Source organism: Littorina saxatilis, linkage group LG3 (genome assembly GCF_037325665.1).
Source record: "Littorina saxatilis isolate snail1 linkage group LG3, US_GU_Lsax_2.0, whole genome shotgun sequence".
NCBI classification, from domain to species: Eukaryota; Metazoa; Mollusca; class Gastropoda; order Littorinimorpha; family Littorinidae; genus Littorina; species Littorina saxatilis.
Window position 1 is genome coordinate 44,539,700 of NC_090247.1, and position 20,152 is coordinate 44,559,851.

The following is a 20,152-nucleotide window of genomic DNA, read 5'->3' on the forward strand; positions in this document are numbered from 1 at the left end:
CGCGACACCAATGCACCCAAAAAGAAATCAAGAAAGCATAATTCTTCATGTTGTTTATTATTGATACAATCAAACATACATGATTTCATTGCGTAGAATATTCCTTCCCCCTCTCTCATCCCCCTTCCAACACACACGACACACAAACATATGACATACACACATGCACACACACACACAATGTGAAGCACACAGATACACAGGGGATGCACCTTGAATAACGCACACATTTTTAGTAGGCACTTGTACATAGCAGTAGCACACGGTATAAATCTGTGCACAAAAGGTTATTAAGGCAAATACACACATGTCACCTTCAATCTTGCAAACTGAACAATTCAAATCAAACCAATGATAACAATAACATGTTAAAACTAAAGAAAGCAATGTACTGTTTAACAAATTGAAGGAAAAACAAAGCTCTTTCGCTGATATACTTGAATACATAGGATCAAAGATACATCCAAACAATTGCTAGAAAAGACTACTCAAGCAACAAAAGCACCTGTAATTCAACGCTCTTTCAGCTCATTTGAAATCATGCAGCACCAAGTGAAGACGTAACATTGTATCAATAATAGATGAGCATGAGTCAAAGTGAAGACTTTTGCTCTTCACTCTTAGATTGTGTTTCGTAAAACACACAAATTACTCCAGATTTGTTTGTAATGACAGACAAACTATGTGGTTCTACTGTCCATGAGCAAATGATGTGACCTGCAAATCAAAGCAAACTAGAATCAAACATCCACACGCACACAGGCACATGCATTAATGTGACATTTCGTGTCTGGTATCTTTCCATACTGAAGGAGAGAAGGAAAACTTCTACATGCACATGGAAAGGCCAAGCAAAATGGGTGAGAAAAGGCTGAATTCCTAAGCCACACATAGAACAGTTTTGAAACACAGGCAGATACATGTACCGATAAAGAGAAGGCTAAAAAATTTTTTCAGGCTTTAAACTTTATCACTTTTTAAAGTTACAGAGCGCAAGCTCAATTTTTTTACAATCTGTTAGGCACCTGTTAGCACAGTATGCACACCAGAATAAAATATTTGATTTTCTTTTCTCATTCAACAAATGTATTTCAAGTAAGTATGTACAATATTCATTAAAGCACTTATATACAGCTGCTTTCAACATAATTTTAAAATAAACTTGCTCCTATTATTTAAAATATTGCTGTATAAAATACAGATCACAGTTATGTAAGATGATGCTTAGAAACTCTTCTTTCACTTTTCTTAAACACCAGCAGTGGAGTTAAGGCTTGGAAGACAGCGGGCAAAAGTCGGGGTTAGTTTACCGTCACACTTTGCAATCAATTAAACTTTTAACAAATTTATAACCTTTGAGTCAGCAAGAAGAAGAAAGAAAAGAAGAAGAAATAAAGTAGAAGAAAAGTCAACAGTCTGCACATGTACATTACTCTAAGGAAGGCAGACCACAGCATTATGAATGGAACTTGGGGAAAGAATAGCAGAAGAGAAAGGTACGTCAGACTAAATGATGTCCCAACACTAAACAAAGAGAAAACTGTTGAGGGTGTTTGGGGGACACTGCACACAAACAATAACATCTACGCCACCCAACCATTCAAAAAAGCTGCATGAAGCAAGTACATGTATTCAAACTCAAACCACATGATGTGCTCCAAAAGTCTCTTTCTTTATGAACCACTAAAAAAAAGCCTACCACATAATAATCTTTCTTTATTTGGTGTTTAACGTCGTTTTCAACCACGAAGGTTATATCGCGACGGGGAAAGGGGGGGAGATGGGATAGAACCACTTGTTAATTGTTTCTTGTTCACAAAAGCACTAATCAAAAAATTGCTCCAGGGGCTTGCAACGTAGTACAATGTATTACCTTACTGGGAGAACGCAAGTTTCCAGTACAAAGGACTTAACATTTCTTACATACTGCTTGACTAAAATCTTTACAAACATTGACTATATTCTATACAAGAAACACTTAACAAGGGTAAAAGGAGAAACAGAATCCGTTAGTCGCCTCTTACGACATGCTGGGGAGCATCAGGTAAATTCTTCCCCCTAACCCGCGGGGGGTCCACATAATAATACATCAATGGTAAACATAATGCTGCACTGTACTCATTCTTTAACTCAACATTCTTGTCCTTTCCCCTCAAACACCCACAAACAACACAAAGTGAAACAAAGAAAAAAACAAATAAAACAACAAGAAGTTGCATTTTTTTTTTAAATCCCATAAATAGTGGCACCCCTTCATCAGTAGTGTTGTTAGACCACACAAGATCTTGACAACACTCAGAATGAACAAGTTTGTCAAATCAGCATTACCTTAAAGTATTATAACAACTTCTTTGAGCATATTCATATTGCAATCAGGATAAATCACCAATAGTTACGCATACTTCACATTCGCCATTTTCTTTCTAAAGTCACACATGCTAACCAGAAAGAGACACAGAGAAAAAGATAGAGAGACTAAGACATAGCATAAAGAACAATAATGAAATGAAACAATAAAAAACATAAATAAACTAGGAAGCCGTAAAATAAGCTGACGAAACACAATTAGCAGTTTTCTTTCAGACAAGGACAACTTTGCATGGGAGAGCACTGAATGAGAGAGGCAATCATTTGCAACATGAGTCTTAGCCACATCACAGGTATTTAGGGGGGGGGGGGGGGGAGGAACTATTTAGATAAACATTCCAGGAACGCAGAAGAAAGAAGAAGATACACATTGACATTATCAGAATGTGATGAGACGGTACATGTAGTGTCAGTGACGCTACAAAGAGCCAAACACATTAACTGACAGTCACCCTGTGTCATTTGCATTTATAAGGGAACAGCCATAACATGAAAAGCAGTGAGCAAAAAGCAGTGAGCAAAAAGCAATGAACAACCTTGTCATGGTGCTCCATAGTATCATTTAGTGATCATACCTGGGATGTATCAATATGTGTGATGTTAGTCATATCGTTTGAGTAGATTGTGTGAATTATAGTAACATTGTGTATTAAATTATGAATTGTATTTAACGGCACCGGGAACAGACTACTTCCAATTCAGTAGGGGGGTGACTATCCTCAACCCGGCGGGTCCCCAGGTGGCGGATAGGGGAACGGCCCCCAGATATGGGGGCCAGCTGCGAATATAGAATAAGCAGTCCCGGACCAACTAGCGGTGTCTCTACCAGGACGGGGTGGGTTGGCAGATGGCACTGACTACCCTATAAATGCCCTACGTGTCCGATGACGGTTACACCATGCGGGTAAGAGCCGCATTAAAAGCTCTAGCCCCGGGGTGGGACCCCCGGTAAGAAATCCCCCATGTGTTCCCAGGGTTAGGTTTTTGAGCCAGGAACTAAGGGCGGGGTAACCCCGAAAGAAACCTAAGGGCTGAAGTCGGAGGATCTGGGCCAACAGGCGCACCTTAACCAACCACAGATCCACACAAAAACGCAAAATGAAATGTCGACAGTCCGAAATGCACGCGATGGTGCTCGCCCTGTGAAGTCCCGCCAGGCAGGTGCAGCGCCGGGCTCCATGCCTCAAAGGAGCCCAACCTCAGCTACTGGTGGTCCCTCCCAGCTGTCTCATGGAGCCAGGGGACAGCGGGGGAGAGCAACTGGCCGAAACATCAAACGACAGCAACCGCTGATTGCCATGCAGTGGAACGCCGAAGGAGTCTTCAATAAAAAGACTGAATTAGAGCACACACTGTTTGACAAGAAAGTGAGTGTATGCTGCATACAAGAGACACACCTGCAGAGCAACAAAGCCTTCAAGATCAGAGGCTATCAGACCTTCAGGTCTGACCGAGAGAATAGGCACAAAGGGGGCATACTGACCCTGGTGAGAAACAACATCAGTGCCTGCCAGACAGAGGTTTTCATGGAAGGAGCAGAGTACCAGAAGCTGAGGATCAAGAGTGGCTCAGTGGAAATGAACATCCTGAACTACTACTGCCCCAGTGATCGGCCCCTTTCTCTCGACACCATTCCAACCGACGACTCCCACTTCCTTGTGCTCGGGGATTTCAACAGTCACTCCCAGAGCTGGGGGTACGATCACATGGACAGACGAGGGGAGGAGGTCGAGAATTGGCAGGACGATCATCAGCTACAATTGGTGAACAACCCACATGATTCCCACACCTTCTACTCTAGACGCTGGAAAAGCACATCTACCCCAGACCTTGCCTTCTGCACGGAAGATCTGCATGGAAGCATGCAGAGAGAGGTGGCAGAGCAACTTGGTGGAAGCGACCACCGTCCAATCTACCATACAATCGACAAGCATTGTATGAGGATGCAGCCACTCCACGCGAGGTGGAATTACAAGAAGGCCAACTGGGCGCTCTTCAGACACAGGACCTGTGAGCTCACACGGAGCGTCCGGGTAGAGGGCAGGGCCATCAACACTGTCACAAAGGAATTCAACTCCTGTGTCCTACAGGCAGCCAGAGAGACCATCCCACGTGGAGCCCGTAGAGAATACAAGCCATACTGGAGCAACCTACTACAAGAACTCCAAGATGATCTTGAGGCTGCCAGGAAGAACGCGGAGGAGATCCCCTCACAAGAGAACCACAACTGCCTCCAAAAAGCCAAGGCCAGATTCCTGAAAGAAAAGCTGCAAGCTATCCGTAGAAGCTGGAGAGAGAAGACAGCCTCACTTAACTTGGAGAAAGATGGAGAAAAGTTATGGAAACTTACCAAACAGCTGAGCGATGAGGAAGTGAGAGGAGCCAACATCACCATCGAAGACAGAGGCGAAATCCTACTGGAAAGCAAGCCGCCGATCACTTTGCCAACAGCTATGCAAGCGAAAGCCACCTCAATGTTGGAGCAGAGAAACAGAGGGAGGCAAGAAAGGAACAAAGAGAGAGGAGAAACAACAAAGCTAGCCCAGAAGCCATGGAAGCACCCTTCACTCATCAGGAACTACGCCAGGCACTACGCAAGCTGAAAAACAAGAAGTCGCCAGGGCCCGATGGGATATCCAACGAAATGCTGAACCATCTGGGAAGTGCTGCTGTTGGCAAGCTTCTCGACATTTTCAACCTCAGCTGGAAAGAAGGCCAAGTCCCACAAGTTTGGAAAGAGGCTACAATAATCCCTATACACAAGAAAGGAAAAGACAAGAAGAAAGCCCCAAGCTACCGTCCAATCAGCCTCACGAGCTGTGTTGTCAAGACCATGGAAAGGATAGTGAATCAACGCCTTCTTTGGTATCTGGAGAAAGAAGACATCCTTGCACCAGAGCAAGCAGGCTTCCGCCAGTTCCAGGGCACAGAAGACCAGGCCACCTACCTGTCTCAGGAGATTGAGGATGCCTTCCAGAATCAGAAGATGGTCTTTGCAGCCTGGATAGACCTACAGAAGGCGTTTGATAGAGTGTGGACAGATGGCCTTCTGGTGAAGACACAGAGATGTGGAGTCAGTGGAAAGATGCTGTCTTGGATACGATCCTTCCTGCACAACCGCAGATCGAGGGTCACAGTCAGCAGCCGATTGAGCAGGAGGGTTCTGATACGACACGGTGTCCCACAAGGCGGAGTGATCTCGCCAACTCTCTTTTTGATCTTCATCAACGATCTGCTGCCTGAACTGCCAAAGGGAGTCAAAGCTGCTTTATATGCTGACAATCTGGTAATGTGGTGCACCGAAGAACATTCAACCACAGCAACATACCGCCTGCAGCTGGCAGCTGACAAACTTGCAGCCTGGGCAGACGACTGGTGTGTCAAGATCAATCTAGAGAAATCCACGACCACACTCTTCACCTTGTCCCCAAAACAAAAGCCAGGAGTCATCAAACTTGGCGACACACCACTCAGGAATGATGACGAACCAACGTACCTCGGTGTCACATTCGACAAACGACTGACCTGGAAACCACAGATCCAGAAAGCAGAAAACAAAGCCAGACGCAAATTGGCAATCATGAGAAAGCTGGCTGGAACAAACTGGGGTGCCAGTAAGAAGACCCTGAAGACACTGTATGAAGGCACGGTGAGACCCCAACTTGAATACGGAGCCCCAGCCTGGTCAAGCGCTTGCAAATCCAACCTGCAAGCCCTGGACAAAGTCCAGAATCAAGCACTCCGTATCCTGACAAGGAGCAATGAGGTCAACTCCAATCAAGACCATGGAGTCCCTGACAGGAGTCCAACCGTTGATCACTCGAAGAGACACAAAGACACTCATCCAAGCAGAGAAATACAAAAGCCTACCAAAGCACCCAATGAACAGCAGAATGGAAAAACCTATCAGGAACAGGCTGAAACGCTCAAGCTTTGTGCACCAAAGCAGAAGCCTCAAGCGACAGTACCTACCCCACCTGCCGGAAAGCACTCTGCCGCTCGATGCCACAGGAACATGCCCAACACCTTGGGAAGCCAACCAGAGGGTCCTCGAGATCAACACAACTGTGAAAGGCGTGACATCACGGGACATGAGTGACACCAGTAAGAAGGCGCTTACCCTGGCCATGATTGCAGACCACTACCCTGAAGAAGCGTGGATCCACGCCTACACTGATGGGTCAGCCACTGATGCTGTGAGAGATGGAGGAGCCGGCGTTCTAGTTCGGTACCCAGAGGGAGAGGCACAAACAGCGAGCATTCCCACAGGTTTGCACTGCACCAACTATAGTGCAGAAGTACAGGCCTTGAGGACAGCAGCCACAATAGTTGACGGATCAGACCATGAATGTCCTCAGGTCGTCTTTCTGACAGACGCAATGTCAGCACTCCAAGCTCTGTCTGCCAACAAAGAAACTGAGCTCAACAACGCCCTCCAACAGGTTGCTCAGAACCGAAGGGTCGTGCTTCAGTGGGTGCCAGCTCATTGTGACATAGCAGGAAACGAGGCTGCAGACAAACTTGCCAAGGAAGGTGCCTCAAAGGAACAGTTCACGTCCCAGCTGCAGTACAAGGAAAAAAAGACAATCATCAAAAACAAGAGGAAAACCAGAGCGGAGAAAGATGACTACCACCTGCTCCAACGTGAAGAACAAGTCGTCCTACTCAGACTCCGCACTGGACATAACAGACTAAACCATCATATGGCCACAAAGCTGAAGCTAGTTCCCTCCCCCCTATGTCCGTGTGGCAAGAATCAGACAGCAGAGCACATCCTGCAGGCTTGTCCATACCACAGTGCTCTGAGGGACACCACCTGGCCAGAGGAGACAGCGCTACAAAAGAAGCTATACGGCCCCAGAGAGGACTTGGAGAGGACAGCACGTTTCGCCCTGCAGTCCGGACTGACGATCTAACAGCGAACGACAGGAAGAAGAAGTATTTAACGGCATAATTATGTGGCATACAGGAATCTGTGCAAGAACATTTTGTTTAAAAAATCAAAAATCAAATTTGTAATGTTAACACACACACACGTCTCAGTTTGTATAGTAATTCAATACAGTTTAACCTTCACTCTGATTACTTATCAACATAATTTTATTTTCTTTGTTCACTCTAGGTTACTCAGGTGATGTAATGGGGCATGTTTTGCTAACAGTAAAGACGTGATTAACTGAAAAAAAATTACAACAGTGAAAAAATAACCAGTTTTTTTTCTGAATCTCCTCCGAAAGAATTGTAGCCATCATGAAAGAAGCTTGGTACTGTAACCTTTGCTCTCTCTGTACAACTGCTGCAGTCTTAATGTAGAAAACTACACGTCTGTTAACACCCCCCCCCCTCCCCTTGTAATCAAAAGTTGTAATTTCATTAGAGATTAATGAAGATATTGTAACCCACCTCAAAATTTTCCAATTTCACACAACAGGTTCTGCTAAAAACATGTAGAACTCGTAGACTCATCGTCCTATTCATCATATGTATACATTAAACTTTCACACACCTATTCATCACACTTGAGACTGTCAATTTACACTTTCAGAACACATGTCTGAGTATCTGTTGACAACATTTCTGTCATGATTCACATTTTAAGGGGACAACAATCACAAACTTTTACCCATATGAAAATTACCCATATCTGTAAGCAGACAAGAATATGCTCTTTAAGTTTAATGCTGGCATTAGATGAACATGTAGAGGACTTGGAGAGGACAGCACGTTTGGCCCTGCAGTCCGGACTGACGATCTAACAGCGAACGACAAGAAGAAGATGAACATGTACACACTCCTTTGTTTTCAAAAACATACTCAAAGTGATAAGTAATACAGTACACGTAATGCTAAACATATTTTTCTTTGAAAAAAAGAAGAAGAAAAAACAGGACGTCAGAAAGATAAACCACAACTCTTTTAGTTTTATCTCGATTTTGCTCTGCAGACCAAATAACAAAGGGAAGTAAACACATAGAAGACAAGCTGAGACAATAAGAATCATTCGAGGGATATATATGCAGCTTTCCTCCTCAGTCATTATTTTCTCCTTCTTCTCAATGAACTACTGCATGATACGTGATACATGTACCATGATAAAATGCAAATTGCAATGCTGTGTTAAATCAGGGATTTATATACATATCCAATCTATGGTTAAACTGAATAAAAGAACACAGTGACTTAAAAATTACTGTAAAAGAATTTGTTTTTATAATCCAGATTCTTTGCAGATGTATTTGGTTTCATGTCCATCTGGTGCTCTGTCCCTGTGAAAAAAGTGTTTAAAACCTGCAACATCACTGTCGCTCATCACCACAACTGTTCAAGTCCCCACAAGCCTCTGAACCTGTCGGTGACATTGCTGTAAATATGCTCAACCAGTGTAGCACCCATGCAGTGTGTGTAGTAACTTCTGCGTTTCAAAACAGCTCTCTTGCAGGTATTTCAGTTGCGTCACACAATTTCTCAGAAGTCAGCTTGGATGTTTAGCTGGGGTCGATAATTTGACCATGATCTAACACAGCAGGTACCCACAAAACAGTCCTCAAACTACTGTCGTGTCTTGGGAGCTCAGCAGCCCACAGAACAAAGAAGTTTTGTCCAACAAGCACAGTTCTATCAGAAAAAGATGCATATATCATTGGATGTAATTTACAAATCAATTACAGTACTTTCCTTCAGAACACAAGTCTTCACTTTTGATAACAATGCAGTAAAATAACCTGCCAAAACTGAGCAATTTTCCGCAACCTCTGTTTTAGTGGAATCATGAAAACTGTTTTGTGTTTCAACTTCTGCTTGGAAAATCAGCATCATGTCACACAACAGGCAAGTCAGGTCATCATCCAGTGATATCACATTGTGAAGTAGACAAAGTTCAGTAGCACACAGTCTTTGCATCTCTCTAGGCTTGACAGCACAGGAGGCAATTATCTTTCATCAACAGTCACTTGCAACACACTCTCTCCTTTGGTCAAACCTATACCCACAGAACCACTCGGTGCCATCCACACGAGAAACACAAAATGCTAGGCAGCTGTAGAGCAAAGCAACACTCTGGGCACCACAGGCGCAACAAGCACACGGAGTCAACACTGAATCTGTCCTCTCTCCACTGCTTCCTTGTGGCCATGACAACCAGACAGCACATCCCATTTTCCAGCCTCTCAGGTATACTGACTGGAGCACAGCGACCCTACTGCAAGAAAAGCTATGCAGCCCGAGACCTCAACTGGAGAAGACAGCACCGTTTGTCCTGCAAACTGGACTAACAATTTGAGCAGTCTGTGAACGAGGGAAGAATGAGCAACACATCTTGCTTATTCCTCTCCTTCAAGGGAAACTTGATTCACTTCTGTTGTAAGCATCAGCACACAATAAAGCTGTGGCATATCGTCTGTCCCTTTTGTAGGGGGGGGGGGGGGGGAAACAAGCATGGACTTTTAAGCCATGAAGTTACACCAAGCAATCTGAAAAGAAAGCTAGGATGTTGTGTCATAAACATTGTCTTTCACTACAGGCTTTAGCTTGGCCTTCAACTCCATCAGGTTATAGTTTTCACCATGGCTTAAGTGGCTGTACAAGTTTGGCTCCTTGTCTTTGTCGTTCTTTGCGATGACGTTATTGTTCTGTCCATTGCGCAGACTTTTTAGGGACGGTTTGTCATTGGACACGATGTGGTCATACTCTTCTTCTTCTTCTGCTTCACTTTTCTTGGACCTTTTCTTGGCCCTTTCAAAAGTTCTCATAGGTTTTGGGGGCGCTTCCTCATCAGTGGAAAAGGCCACAGAGGGAACTGCGTCTTGTGGCTGAGTAGGAAAAGGGAAAGAGGTGCCAGTGGGTGTTACACCAGGGGGTGGGGATGTAGGGGGCGGGGAAGTGGGGAGAGGGGGAGGAGTAGTGGCATGGGCGGGGCGCCCCGAGGGGTCTGGTTCAGCGTACTCTGCTCGGCCCACGGGTAGCTTTGCGTCGATAGGATCGGTGTAGGGGGCCGGGCGAGGGTTGCCCGGCTCAGAGTAGATTGGCTCGCTCTGCACAACTTGCTTGTAAGGTTTCTTCCCCTTTGAATCCCTCTTGCAGCAGTCTGTGCAGGCCAAGGGCAGAACACCACTGTAGCTCCCACTGCGCCTGGTTTAGAAAACATACATCAGTTGTCAACGTTTCATGATCATTTCAAGAGAAGGAAATGAACAGCACCTTAAGGAACTTAATTACACAGTACATCACAAGCCAACCCCCCCTACATGAAAGCCTTTGATTGATAATAAAAACTAATTCACCTTCTTTAAAAGGTTTTACTTTATAAACTTACAAATGAAATGGACAGACCATTTTAAGGCAAAGAAGTTTTTTGTTCATTTTTCATTTCAAAAGGTACAGGATGCTCAATGAAACAATGTTATTCCCCCCTCTGCTTCTTTCTCTTTCTGAAGATCGCATTTTTCTTAAGCCACTAATTTCGAACCATTATTTTCAATGTTTACTGAGACTGGACATGTAACCACTACATGTCCACCCCAAGCCACTGACGAGAGAAACGGACTTGCATGATACAATGAGGGACAAAAGTCAAAGTGTCATTTGGCCATACCTTCGTTTAACAAGAATGATGATGATGATGGCGATCAACAGTAAGCCTCCCACAGCTGCTCCTATTATCGGACCCAAGGGAACACCTGAAACAGACACATCCTTCATAACTCCTACATCATTAAGACCCAAGGGAACACCTGAAACAGACACATCCTTCATAACTCCTACATCATTAAGACCCAAGGGAACACCTGAAACAGACACATCCTTCATAACTCCTACATCATTAAGACCCAAGGGAACACCTGAAACAGACACATCCTTCATAACTCCTACATCATTAAGACCCAAGGGAACACCTGAAACAGACACATCCTTCATAACTCCTACATCATTAAGACCCAAGGGAACACCTGAAACAGACACATCCTTCATAACTCCTACATCATTAAGACCCAAGGGAACACCTGAAACAGACACATCCTTCATAACTCCTACATCATTAAGACCCAAGGGAACACCTGAAACAGACACATCCTTCATAACTCCTACATCATTAAGACCCAAGGGAACACCTGAAACAGACACATCCTTCATAACTCCAACATCATTAAGACCCAAGGGAACACCTGAAACAGACACATCCTTCATAACTCCTACATCATTAAGACCCAAGGGAACACCTGAAACAGACACATCCTTCATAACTCCTACATCATTAAGACATAACAATTATCGTCCATACAATTCAACATTGGTCGGAAAAGTGTTGTATGTATTTTAGTGTGTGTTTGTGCTGCTCTATCTTTATGTGCGTTTTTTAACACACACACACACACACACACACACACACACACACACACACACACACACACACACACACACACACACACACATTTACATAACTTTGACAAGAATGATGATGATGATGATGATGATGGCGATCAACACACACACACACACACACACACACACACACAGTGACACACACAGTGACACACACACACACACACACACACACACAGTGACACACACATTCAGAGGCAGGTAGGCATACCCAGTACATACAGCACACAAACCGATCTTACCGATTGGCATGTGTATTTCTACATCATTTTATACCTTCGTCTTTTGGGCCGTCCTCTCGTTTACCAGGATCTGTAGTAGGGACAGGGACCACTAGTTCCGACATAGAAACAAAGCCCTCACATGCCACTGTCATAGGGGAATGTGCTGCATTCTGATCATATTCTGCACACAAAATGTCAACAATTGTTTTCAACTGATGTACACATTTACATAACTTTGAAGAAATGTACTGATAATTATGTACATCTGTTATAAAACACACATACACACACTAACACAGACACACACACACACACACACACACACACACACACACACACACACATTGTTATTCCAACAGAGGTATGCCAGAAATAACTGTCAGTGTGTGCATAGTCTGTGGTAGAGTTGTCTTCCTTGAAGTTAAGGCAAGCCATTGACACAATGAATCATGACATCCAGCCTGCACTTCAAAAGGTCTTTTAATTATGCTGTGTCTGCTAGATATGATGCCCTTTCTTTTAAAATCATCCAGATATGAGCTTCATACTCACCACAATGCTGACAACATGCCTCATTAAGAAAGATAACTCTTCCAGTCCATACAAATTCCAATAGAGTTAATGGCTGAGTCAACAGTTTTGTCCGCAAAGGTATCAAAGGTAAGGTATGCCGAGTGACAAGAAGACAAAGAGACAGCTTACCTCCATCCAAGCAGATATTGAACCCTTTTGAATTTTCCCCCAAAGATATATCGCCCACTGGAGCTCCCAGATGCAGATCCTTCAAACACCTGCTACATGTATAAACAACACTATCACAAGTGGGTGAAATACTACAACATAGATAACATTGTTCATTGGCTCTATCGTCGCCCGTTTTTAACCACTTGCTTCCCTTTATAAGATAAACCGTCCATAGATCGTCGTTCTCCCCCCGAACTAACTCCTTAGTATGTCATCGAGAATATAGGATTTTGGGATATCCTTTCTTGCGCCTTTCGGCGATTGGTCAATGCACTTCGTATCAATAATGTCGGTCCCGCTTGAAATTATTGCTAGTTGATATTGCTTTCGAAACGTATACGAAGTGACCGTGAGCGTAGGGTCAGTTACTGAACTAGCCCCGAACAGTGAGATATGGAGAACAGTACACAAATACGAACGGAGAGACTCGGAAACTCGAGTCACTGAGTCGTCGCCACGCTCGAGAACTCAAGTGTAATATTTGAAGTTAAAATCTCCCTCGACTACAGTGCGACAAAATAGCTCAATCGATAAAGTCCCCGATTGAAGGTGCGCTAGTCCTTACTTTTGTGGTCCCCGATTCGCTTCGAATGCATTTTTATTTTTATTTTTTTCTGAACTCGTAATTCTTGTATTTTATTCATTTGCTTCATTCCAAACGGGTTTCAACCTTTTCTTGTTTTCTTAACTCTTGTATTTTTTCATTTTGATTTATCCCAAAGATTTTGAGTCGTGTATTGAAAATCGAATATACAAGTAGTGCATGAGTACCATTAAACAGCTTTCCCACAATCCCGTATTTTATTTTTAGTAATGGATATTCCCAAGGTAAGGTCAAAGGGCATGTGTATCATCGCGTGTCGACTGCTGGTAATAGTACTTAGCTGCTTCTATTATGATAGGCTTCTGACGCTACCTATAACACATATCTGTTTCTATTTCTTCTGGTTTCCTGGGAGGTTTGAGCATTTATAATTTCAGAAAATTGACAGTACATTGAAGTCACTTTGCTGCGATTTAACAAAAATAAGATTAAAATAATGAGAAAAAAGAACAGAGATAATGTGAGCTGTTACTTTGTTCGACTTCAATCCAGACGGCCGTGGGGAAGTGGCTTGTGTCCACTGAGGTCAGCGTCAGGACCACCTCCTTGTCTTTGGACCCTTTCTGCAGCTGGTGAAAGCCGTACAGCGCTTTCTTCCCTTCACACTTGAGGTCTCTGCTTCCTGAGTCTGGAGGTTCTTTGCTCTCAATCTGCAGCCACAGAACAATACAATACTAAAGACAATACCTAAAGGTTAAATTTTTGCTCATGACTTAAATTCACTAATTTTGATCCATGTTGAGACCGTGTGTTAGTATATGATCATTTGCCTTGAGAATATCCTTTGTGTTCTTAAAGGCCCATTCCGTCTCACATAAAGTTTACAGAAGGATGACATCTTTCCACTAAAACACCAATGCTAACCTGATGGAACACTCTTGCAATGGAATTTAATAACATTAAATGACACTTACAGATCGCGAAAACCACACACCAGTTCTCATGGTACGTCCACGCAGAATAAATTCTTTATAAAATGCTCGCTCTCTATAGAGAGCACCTAGGGTGTTCCCTTGGGGTACGCATTCAAACGAAAGGGTGTTTGTGCTGTATGTAAAAATCTGGCGGTGTCTATGATCAGATACGGATGGTTTACGGGAGGCTGAGTGTGCGCACTGTTGAGACTTTCTTTATTTGGTTCTTTCTTTATTTGGTGTTTAACGTCGTTTTCAACCACGAAGGTTATATCGCGACGGGGAAAGAGGGGATAGAGCCACTTGTCAATTGTTTCTTGTTCACAAAAGCACTAATCAAAAATTTGCTCATGGGGCTTGCAACGTAGTACAATACTGGGAGAATGGTTGTGTCATCAACTGGGAGAATGCAAGTTTCCAGTACAAAGGACTTAACATTTCTTACATACTGCTTGACTAAAATCTTTACAAAAATTGACTATATTCTATACAAGAAACACTTAACAAGGGCAAAAGGAGAAACAGAATCCGTTAGTCGCCTCTTACGACATGCTGGGGAGCATCGGGTAAATTCTTCCCCCTAACCCGCGGGGGGTTTCTTTATTTGGTGTTTAACGTCTTTTTACCACAGGGAAAGGGGGAAGATGGGATAGAGCCACTTGTCAATTGTTTCTTGTTCACAAAAGCACTAATCACAAAAATTGCTCCAGGGGCATGCAACGTAGTACAATATATTACCTTACTGGGAGAATGCAAGTTTCCAGTACAAAGGACTTAACATTTCTTACATACTGCTTGACTAAAATCTTCTCAAACATTGACTATATTCTATACAAGAAACACTTAACAAGGGTAAAAGGAGACACAGAATCCGTTAGTCGCCTCTTACGACATGCTGGGGAGCATCTGGTAAATTCTTCCCCCTAACCCACGAGGGGAACTGATGAGACATGTAGTTACATGTAATGACAAATGAGCCATCAGTGGGGAAGTAAATCTGCATGTATCTTGAGCAAAATATGGATTTTTCAAGTGCTAACTACTGAAAAAAATGAAAGCCAAGGTTTTAGACTTGCATTTAAGTCTTATCTGCTATATATTATGTGATGTATATCCCACAATAATAACTGAGATTATAGCCATATGCTTTGACAATCATATCAGACTTTTAATTGTCTTTTCATTATGAACACAAACACTGAAAATATTGTACTTCTTATTCATTAACTCCTATGCCCAAAATTGTAGACAGCCAATTCCTTATCTACAGAAAAATTTAAAAAATGCATGCAAGTGGTCAGATATGCACACACACACCCACACGCATGTATGTATGCTTGCACACACACACACACACACACACACACACACACACACACACACACACACACACACACACACACACACACACACACACACACACACAGGCAAGCACACACACACTCACAAACACACACACATGCTGAAAGCCACAGGAACATGACAATCCATGTACCTTGAGCCCAGAAGGTCCACAGCGTTGACCGTTGTCTTTAACATTCTGCAGCCTGACGTCCAAAGCCTTTACATCCATCTCAGCATTGGGCGTGATGACACAGCGACAGAAGGACGCTTGGCTGGGTATGTCTGCAGTGCCCTGCAGCGTGAGGTAGACCCTGAAGCCCTCTACTGTCATGTTGGCACACATGTTGACCACAGTGTCCTTTTTGTTGTCTGGGTCGGCTGAAACAGCAAGCCGGGGCAAATCACTCAACATACCCTCTTCCTGCTCATACACACCATCGTGTAAATCACTATAGATCCATCCAGGCTTTTATTTGAGATAGGAGAAAATGTATAATTTGCTTCATAAATGTTCTCAGCAAAGCATTGGAGTGCATCACTCCTGCACAAACATTGATAAAAACAAAACACTGCTGCATAAATTTGCTACTGAGTGATTAACTTGACTTGAGTGAGAGTGACTTCACAACTTTGTCAGTGCAGAGCAGCTGCTCTGAAAGAGGGACAAAGTGATGTGCATCCCCCTGTCACATAATGCATGCTATACTGTATAATAGAGCATATTTGCATGCACCAACCCCTTCCACACACCCAACCCCCCATCCCCCCCCCCCTCCCCATTCTCGTACCAGGCCTGCACTGCTTTCGGAATGACACAAATGCTGAAGTGTCCTTCCCTGCAGTTCCTCCGCCCTCCGTGTCCGACCCCATGACGTTGAACTCAAAGCGCTGCACAGTGGTGCCGTTGTCGATCTTGTTCTGCCCGCTGACCTTCTCCAGGACCTCAAAGACTCGCTCATCATAGTTCACAATCTTGTCCTGCAGACAGTTAGTGTCCAACAGGTCGTTGTTGTGGAAGTTGCCACAGTCTTCTTTGTATTCCGACTTGGGCGCGATGACCAGCTCGTCCAGCACAAAGCCCTGACCCTCCTTGCACTGGTCTGCTGTCTTCAGGTTGGCCTTGTGGCACAGGTCCACGTGTTGTGGGAAGGGAAAGTTATTCTTGCACTTCTCTAGGCTGTCAGTATCTGTGGATGACAAAATGTGGGACTTATGGACACTTAATGAAATACATCTGAGTCTTCACACACACATGCAGTCACAAACACACACGCACGCACGCAAACACACACACAAGCACGCACAAACACAACCACTGACACACACACACACACACACACACAAACACACACACTCACACACACATGTAATGCACAAAAATGGTCAAGCTATCCAAGTCAAGACTGTTCACCTCTCATGGAAGCGTGCTAACCTTAAAGTGAACCACACTTCACAAATGTCTCACCTTCCCCAGAAATCTGTCTACATGCCCATAGCTCCTACCAGATGTGCAATTACAGTCCATACTCTTCCCTCACTGTCCCGTACTTACCAACAACAAACCCAGCTCCCCTGGCCCTGCAGAACCAGAGAGAAAGCGAGAAACATTATTTTGCACCTCGGACAGTAGCAGACTATATAGTTCAACCTTACCATTTTGGTGCACAGCGCAGCGAATCGGTCACGAAGCTTTGCGCAGCACGTGCCATGCAACAGAACCTAACCTATTTTCACTCAATCGCTGAATGAAACGTATAAAAACAATTATCAGTCCCAATATGTTTCTGTGCAGTTGTGCGAGATGCTGCCTAACTGTGCAGCAGAAAACTTATGATGGGATGGTCCCAAACAACCATTTTGTGTGGATAGCAAGCCTAACCTATTGCCTATGTGTATTCAGCCTTGCTTGTATAGTGTAGCTAGCCTCAGGAGTAACAAGTCGCGTAAGGCGAAATTACTACATTTAGTCAAGCTGTGGAACTCACAGAATGAAACTGAACGTAGTCCGCCGCTAGTGCAAAAGGCAGTGAAAGTGACGAGCCTGTTTGGCGCGGTAGCGATTGCGCTGTGCTTCATAGCACGCTTTACTGTACCTCACTTCGTTTTAACTTTCTAAGCTTGGTTTTAATCCAAACTAAACATATCTATATGTATCGATTGGAGATTGGATTTCCCTTCTTTGAGTCATGTGACGTCAGAGGCCGACAAAACTTTATAATTTGGCTTTTCAGGTTGACCGAAACTTCAAAGGAACTCAACAAAAAAAACGTCATGTGTTTGATTGCATGTGTGTGTGCTGTTCAATGTCAAAACAACAACAAAGTGAGTACATGACGTGTGTTTTGTAGTTCCTTTGAAGTTTCGGTCAACCTGAAACGCCCAAATATGAAGCTTATGAAGTTATGTGTTTGATTGCATACATGTGGATTGCATGCATGTGTGTGTGTGCTCGTTCAATCGTCAAAACAACAACAAAGTCATAAGTACCTGAAAGGAATTCGATCGATACATAAATGTTATTTGCGTGTTTGACCAAAATATGACATTTTACACAGATCTCGACAGTCATTGTTCACCTCGACCGCTAGCGCGGTCTCGGAGAACAATGACTGTCTCGATCTGTGTAAAATGTCATATTTTGGTCAAACACGCAAATAACGTATAATGTTTTTGGACTCAGAAAATGACGAAGAATAAGATGAAATAGTTTTTGAATCGATTTCGGAAATTTAATTTTGATCATAATTTTTATATTTTTAATTTTCAGAGCTTGTTTTTAATCCAAATATAACATATCTATATGTTTTTGGAATCAGAAAATGACGAAGAATAAGATGAAATTGTTTTTGGATCGTTTAATAAAAAAATAATTTTAATTACAAGTTTCCGATTTTTAATGACCAAACTCACTCATTAGTTTTTAAGCCACCCAGCTGAAATGCAATACCAAACCCCGGCCTTCGTCGAAGATTGCTTTGCCAAAATTTCAATCAATTTAATTGAAAAATGAGGGTGTGACAGTGCCGCCTCAACTTTTACAAAAAGCCGGATATGACGTCATCAAAGGTATTTATCGAAAAAATGAAAAAAACGTCCGGGGATATCATACCCAGGAACTCTCATGTCAAATTTCATAAAGATCGGCCCAGTAGTTTAGTCTGAATCGCTCTACACACACACACAGACAGACAGACACACATACACCACGACCCTCGTCTCGATTCCCCCCTCTATGTTAAAACATTTAGTCAAAACTTGACTAAATGTAAAAACAGATGATGGTGGAACTTGACAGAGAGAAGTCAAGCAAAGTGCCTCCCAGCAGAAGGGAGCGATGGAGATAAAGGTGATTAATGTTCTCTTGACCAGCTTTCCCCTGACCTTCTGGATGGTTTGCCCAGAATGTACCACCAGCACTCATAACCCGCTTCCATCAACAGTGCTGTGGTTGATGCTCCTACCTTCGTCAGACTCATACTGCAGACTGTTTTCTTACTTATTGTAGTACTCTACAGGGACTACCACGGAAGGTACCGTTGGAGAAAGGCGAAGGGGAGGGGTCCGGGGACAAAGATTGAAGGGAGGGTTTCAGGATACCATTCCGAACACGATGAAAAACATTCCTCACACAGTAACAGGGTGTGTGTGTGTGTGTGTCATGTATGTGTGTGAACACCACAGGAACGGGGAGGGGATGTTCTCTCTCTCTCTCTCTCTCTCTCTCTCTCTCTCTCTCTCTCTCTCTCTCTCTCTCTCTCTCTCTCTCTCTCTCTCTCTCTCTCTCTCTGGGTCAGTGCTTGGGTCAGTGCTTGGGCCGATCTTGTTCTGTCTGTATATCAATGATCTGCCACTGCACATTTCTGATAGTAATGTAAGAAGTGATTTTTTTGCTGACGATTCTTCTCTTCATTCAAGTGGAAAGTCTGTTACAGTAATAGAGTCCTCCCTTCAAACAGCTTTAAACGATGTAAATAACTGGTGTAGTGCTAATGCTATGCTTGTCCATCCAATAAAAACTAAAAGTATGGTAATCGCAACCAGACAAAAACATCAGATTTCTCCACTCAAACTAAATCTTACTATTGGTACGCAATCAATTGAACAAGTTCAACAGCATCGCGTTTTAGGGGGTAATTCTTGATTGTGAATTCAAGTGGCAGGCACAAATACAGCATATTTGCAAGAAATTAGTCAAGAACGTTTTCCTCCTATCCAAGTTAAAGCAATATACCGACAGAAGGACTCTGGAAATGTTCCACCATGCTCATGTAATGCCTCACATTAATTATGTTTCGACGCTCTGGGATGGCAGCAGTGATGTCCACTTGAAAAAGTTAGACTCTCTCTATCGTCGCTCGGCCAAACTCATCGTAAAGGATAATGCCTCAACAGATATGAAATTAAAAATGCTTAACTTTCTTCCACTGGAAAAGCATCTCAAGTTAAACAAAGCCATTTTCATGCATAAATTGTATCACGGTAAAGTGCCTATTTACATTACATCATTATTTAATAAAGCTACCCACAGATATGGGTCGGTCAACTTGATTTGTTTGTTTATTTGTTGCTTAACGTCC

General features: G+C 43.3%; 2 protein-coding genes across 3 annotated transcripts in view; one reads left to right on the top strand and one right to left on the bottom strand.

Annotated features, from left to right (window-relative positions):
* Positions 1-38: 38 nt before the first annotated feature.
* LOC138962472 (uncharacterized) overlaps positions 39-20,152 on the bottom strand; it is a 57,497-nt gene continuing 37,383 nt past the window's right edge. For both annotated transcript variants that reach the window (XM_070334301.1, XM_070334300.1), the window contains exons 3-8: positions 16,364-16,762; positions 15,727-15,953; positions 13,790-13,967; positions 12,022-12,150; positions 10,958-11,042; positions 39-10,494 (exon numbers count right to left, since the gene is read on the bottom strand). In XM_070334301.1, coding sequence (XP_070190402.1) covers positions 9,849-10,494; positions 10,958-11,042; positions 12,022-12,150; positions 13,790-13,967; positions 15,727-15,953; positions 16,364-16,762 — 1,664 coding nt within the window. In that variant the 3' untranslated portion in view covers positions 39-9,848. The remainder of the gene's footprint in view (positions 10,495-10,957; positions 11,043-12,021; positions 12,151-13,789; positions 13,968-15,726; positions 15,954-16,363; positions 16,763-20,152) is intronic.
* On the top strand, positions 6,495-7,539 carry LOC138961208 (ribonuclease H-like). Its single transcript, XM_070332809.1, has 2 exons — positions 6,495-7,011; positions 7,529-7,539. The coding sequence occupies exons 1-2, from the start codon at positions 6,495-6,497 to the stop codon at positions 7,537-7,539; spliced, it is 528 nt and encodes a 175-aa protein (XP_070188910.1).

Excerpts from the sequence above, each read along its gene's own strand:
- LOC138961208 (XM_070332809.1), top strand. The coding sequence starts at position 6,495 with ATGATTGCAGACCACTACCCTGAAGAAGCGTGGATCCACGCCTACACT.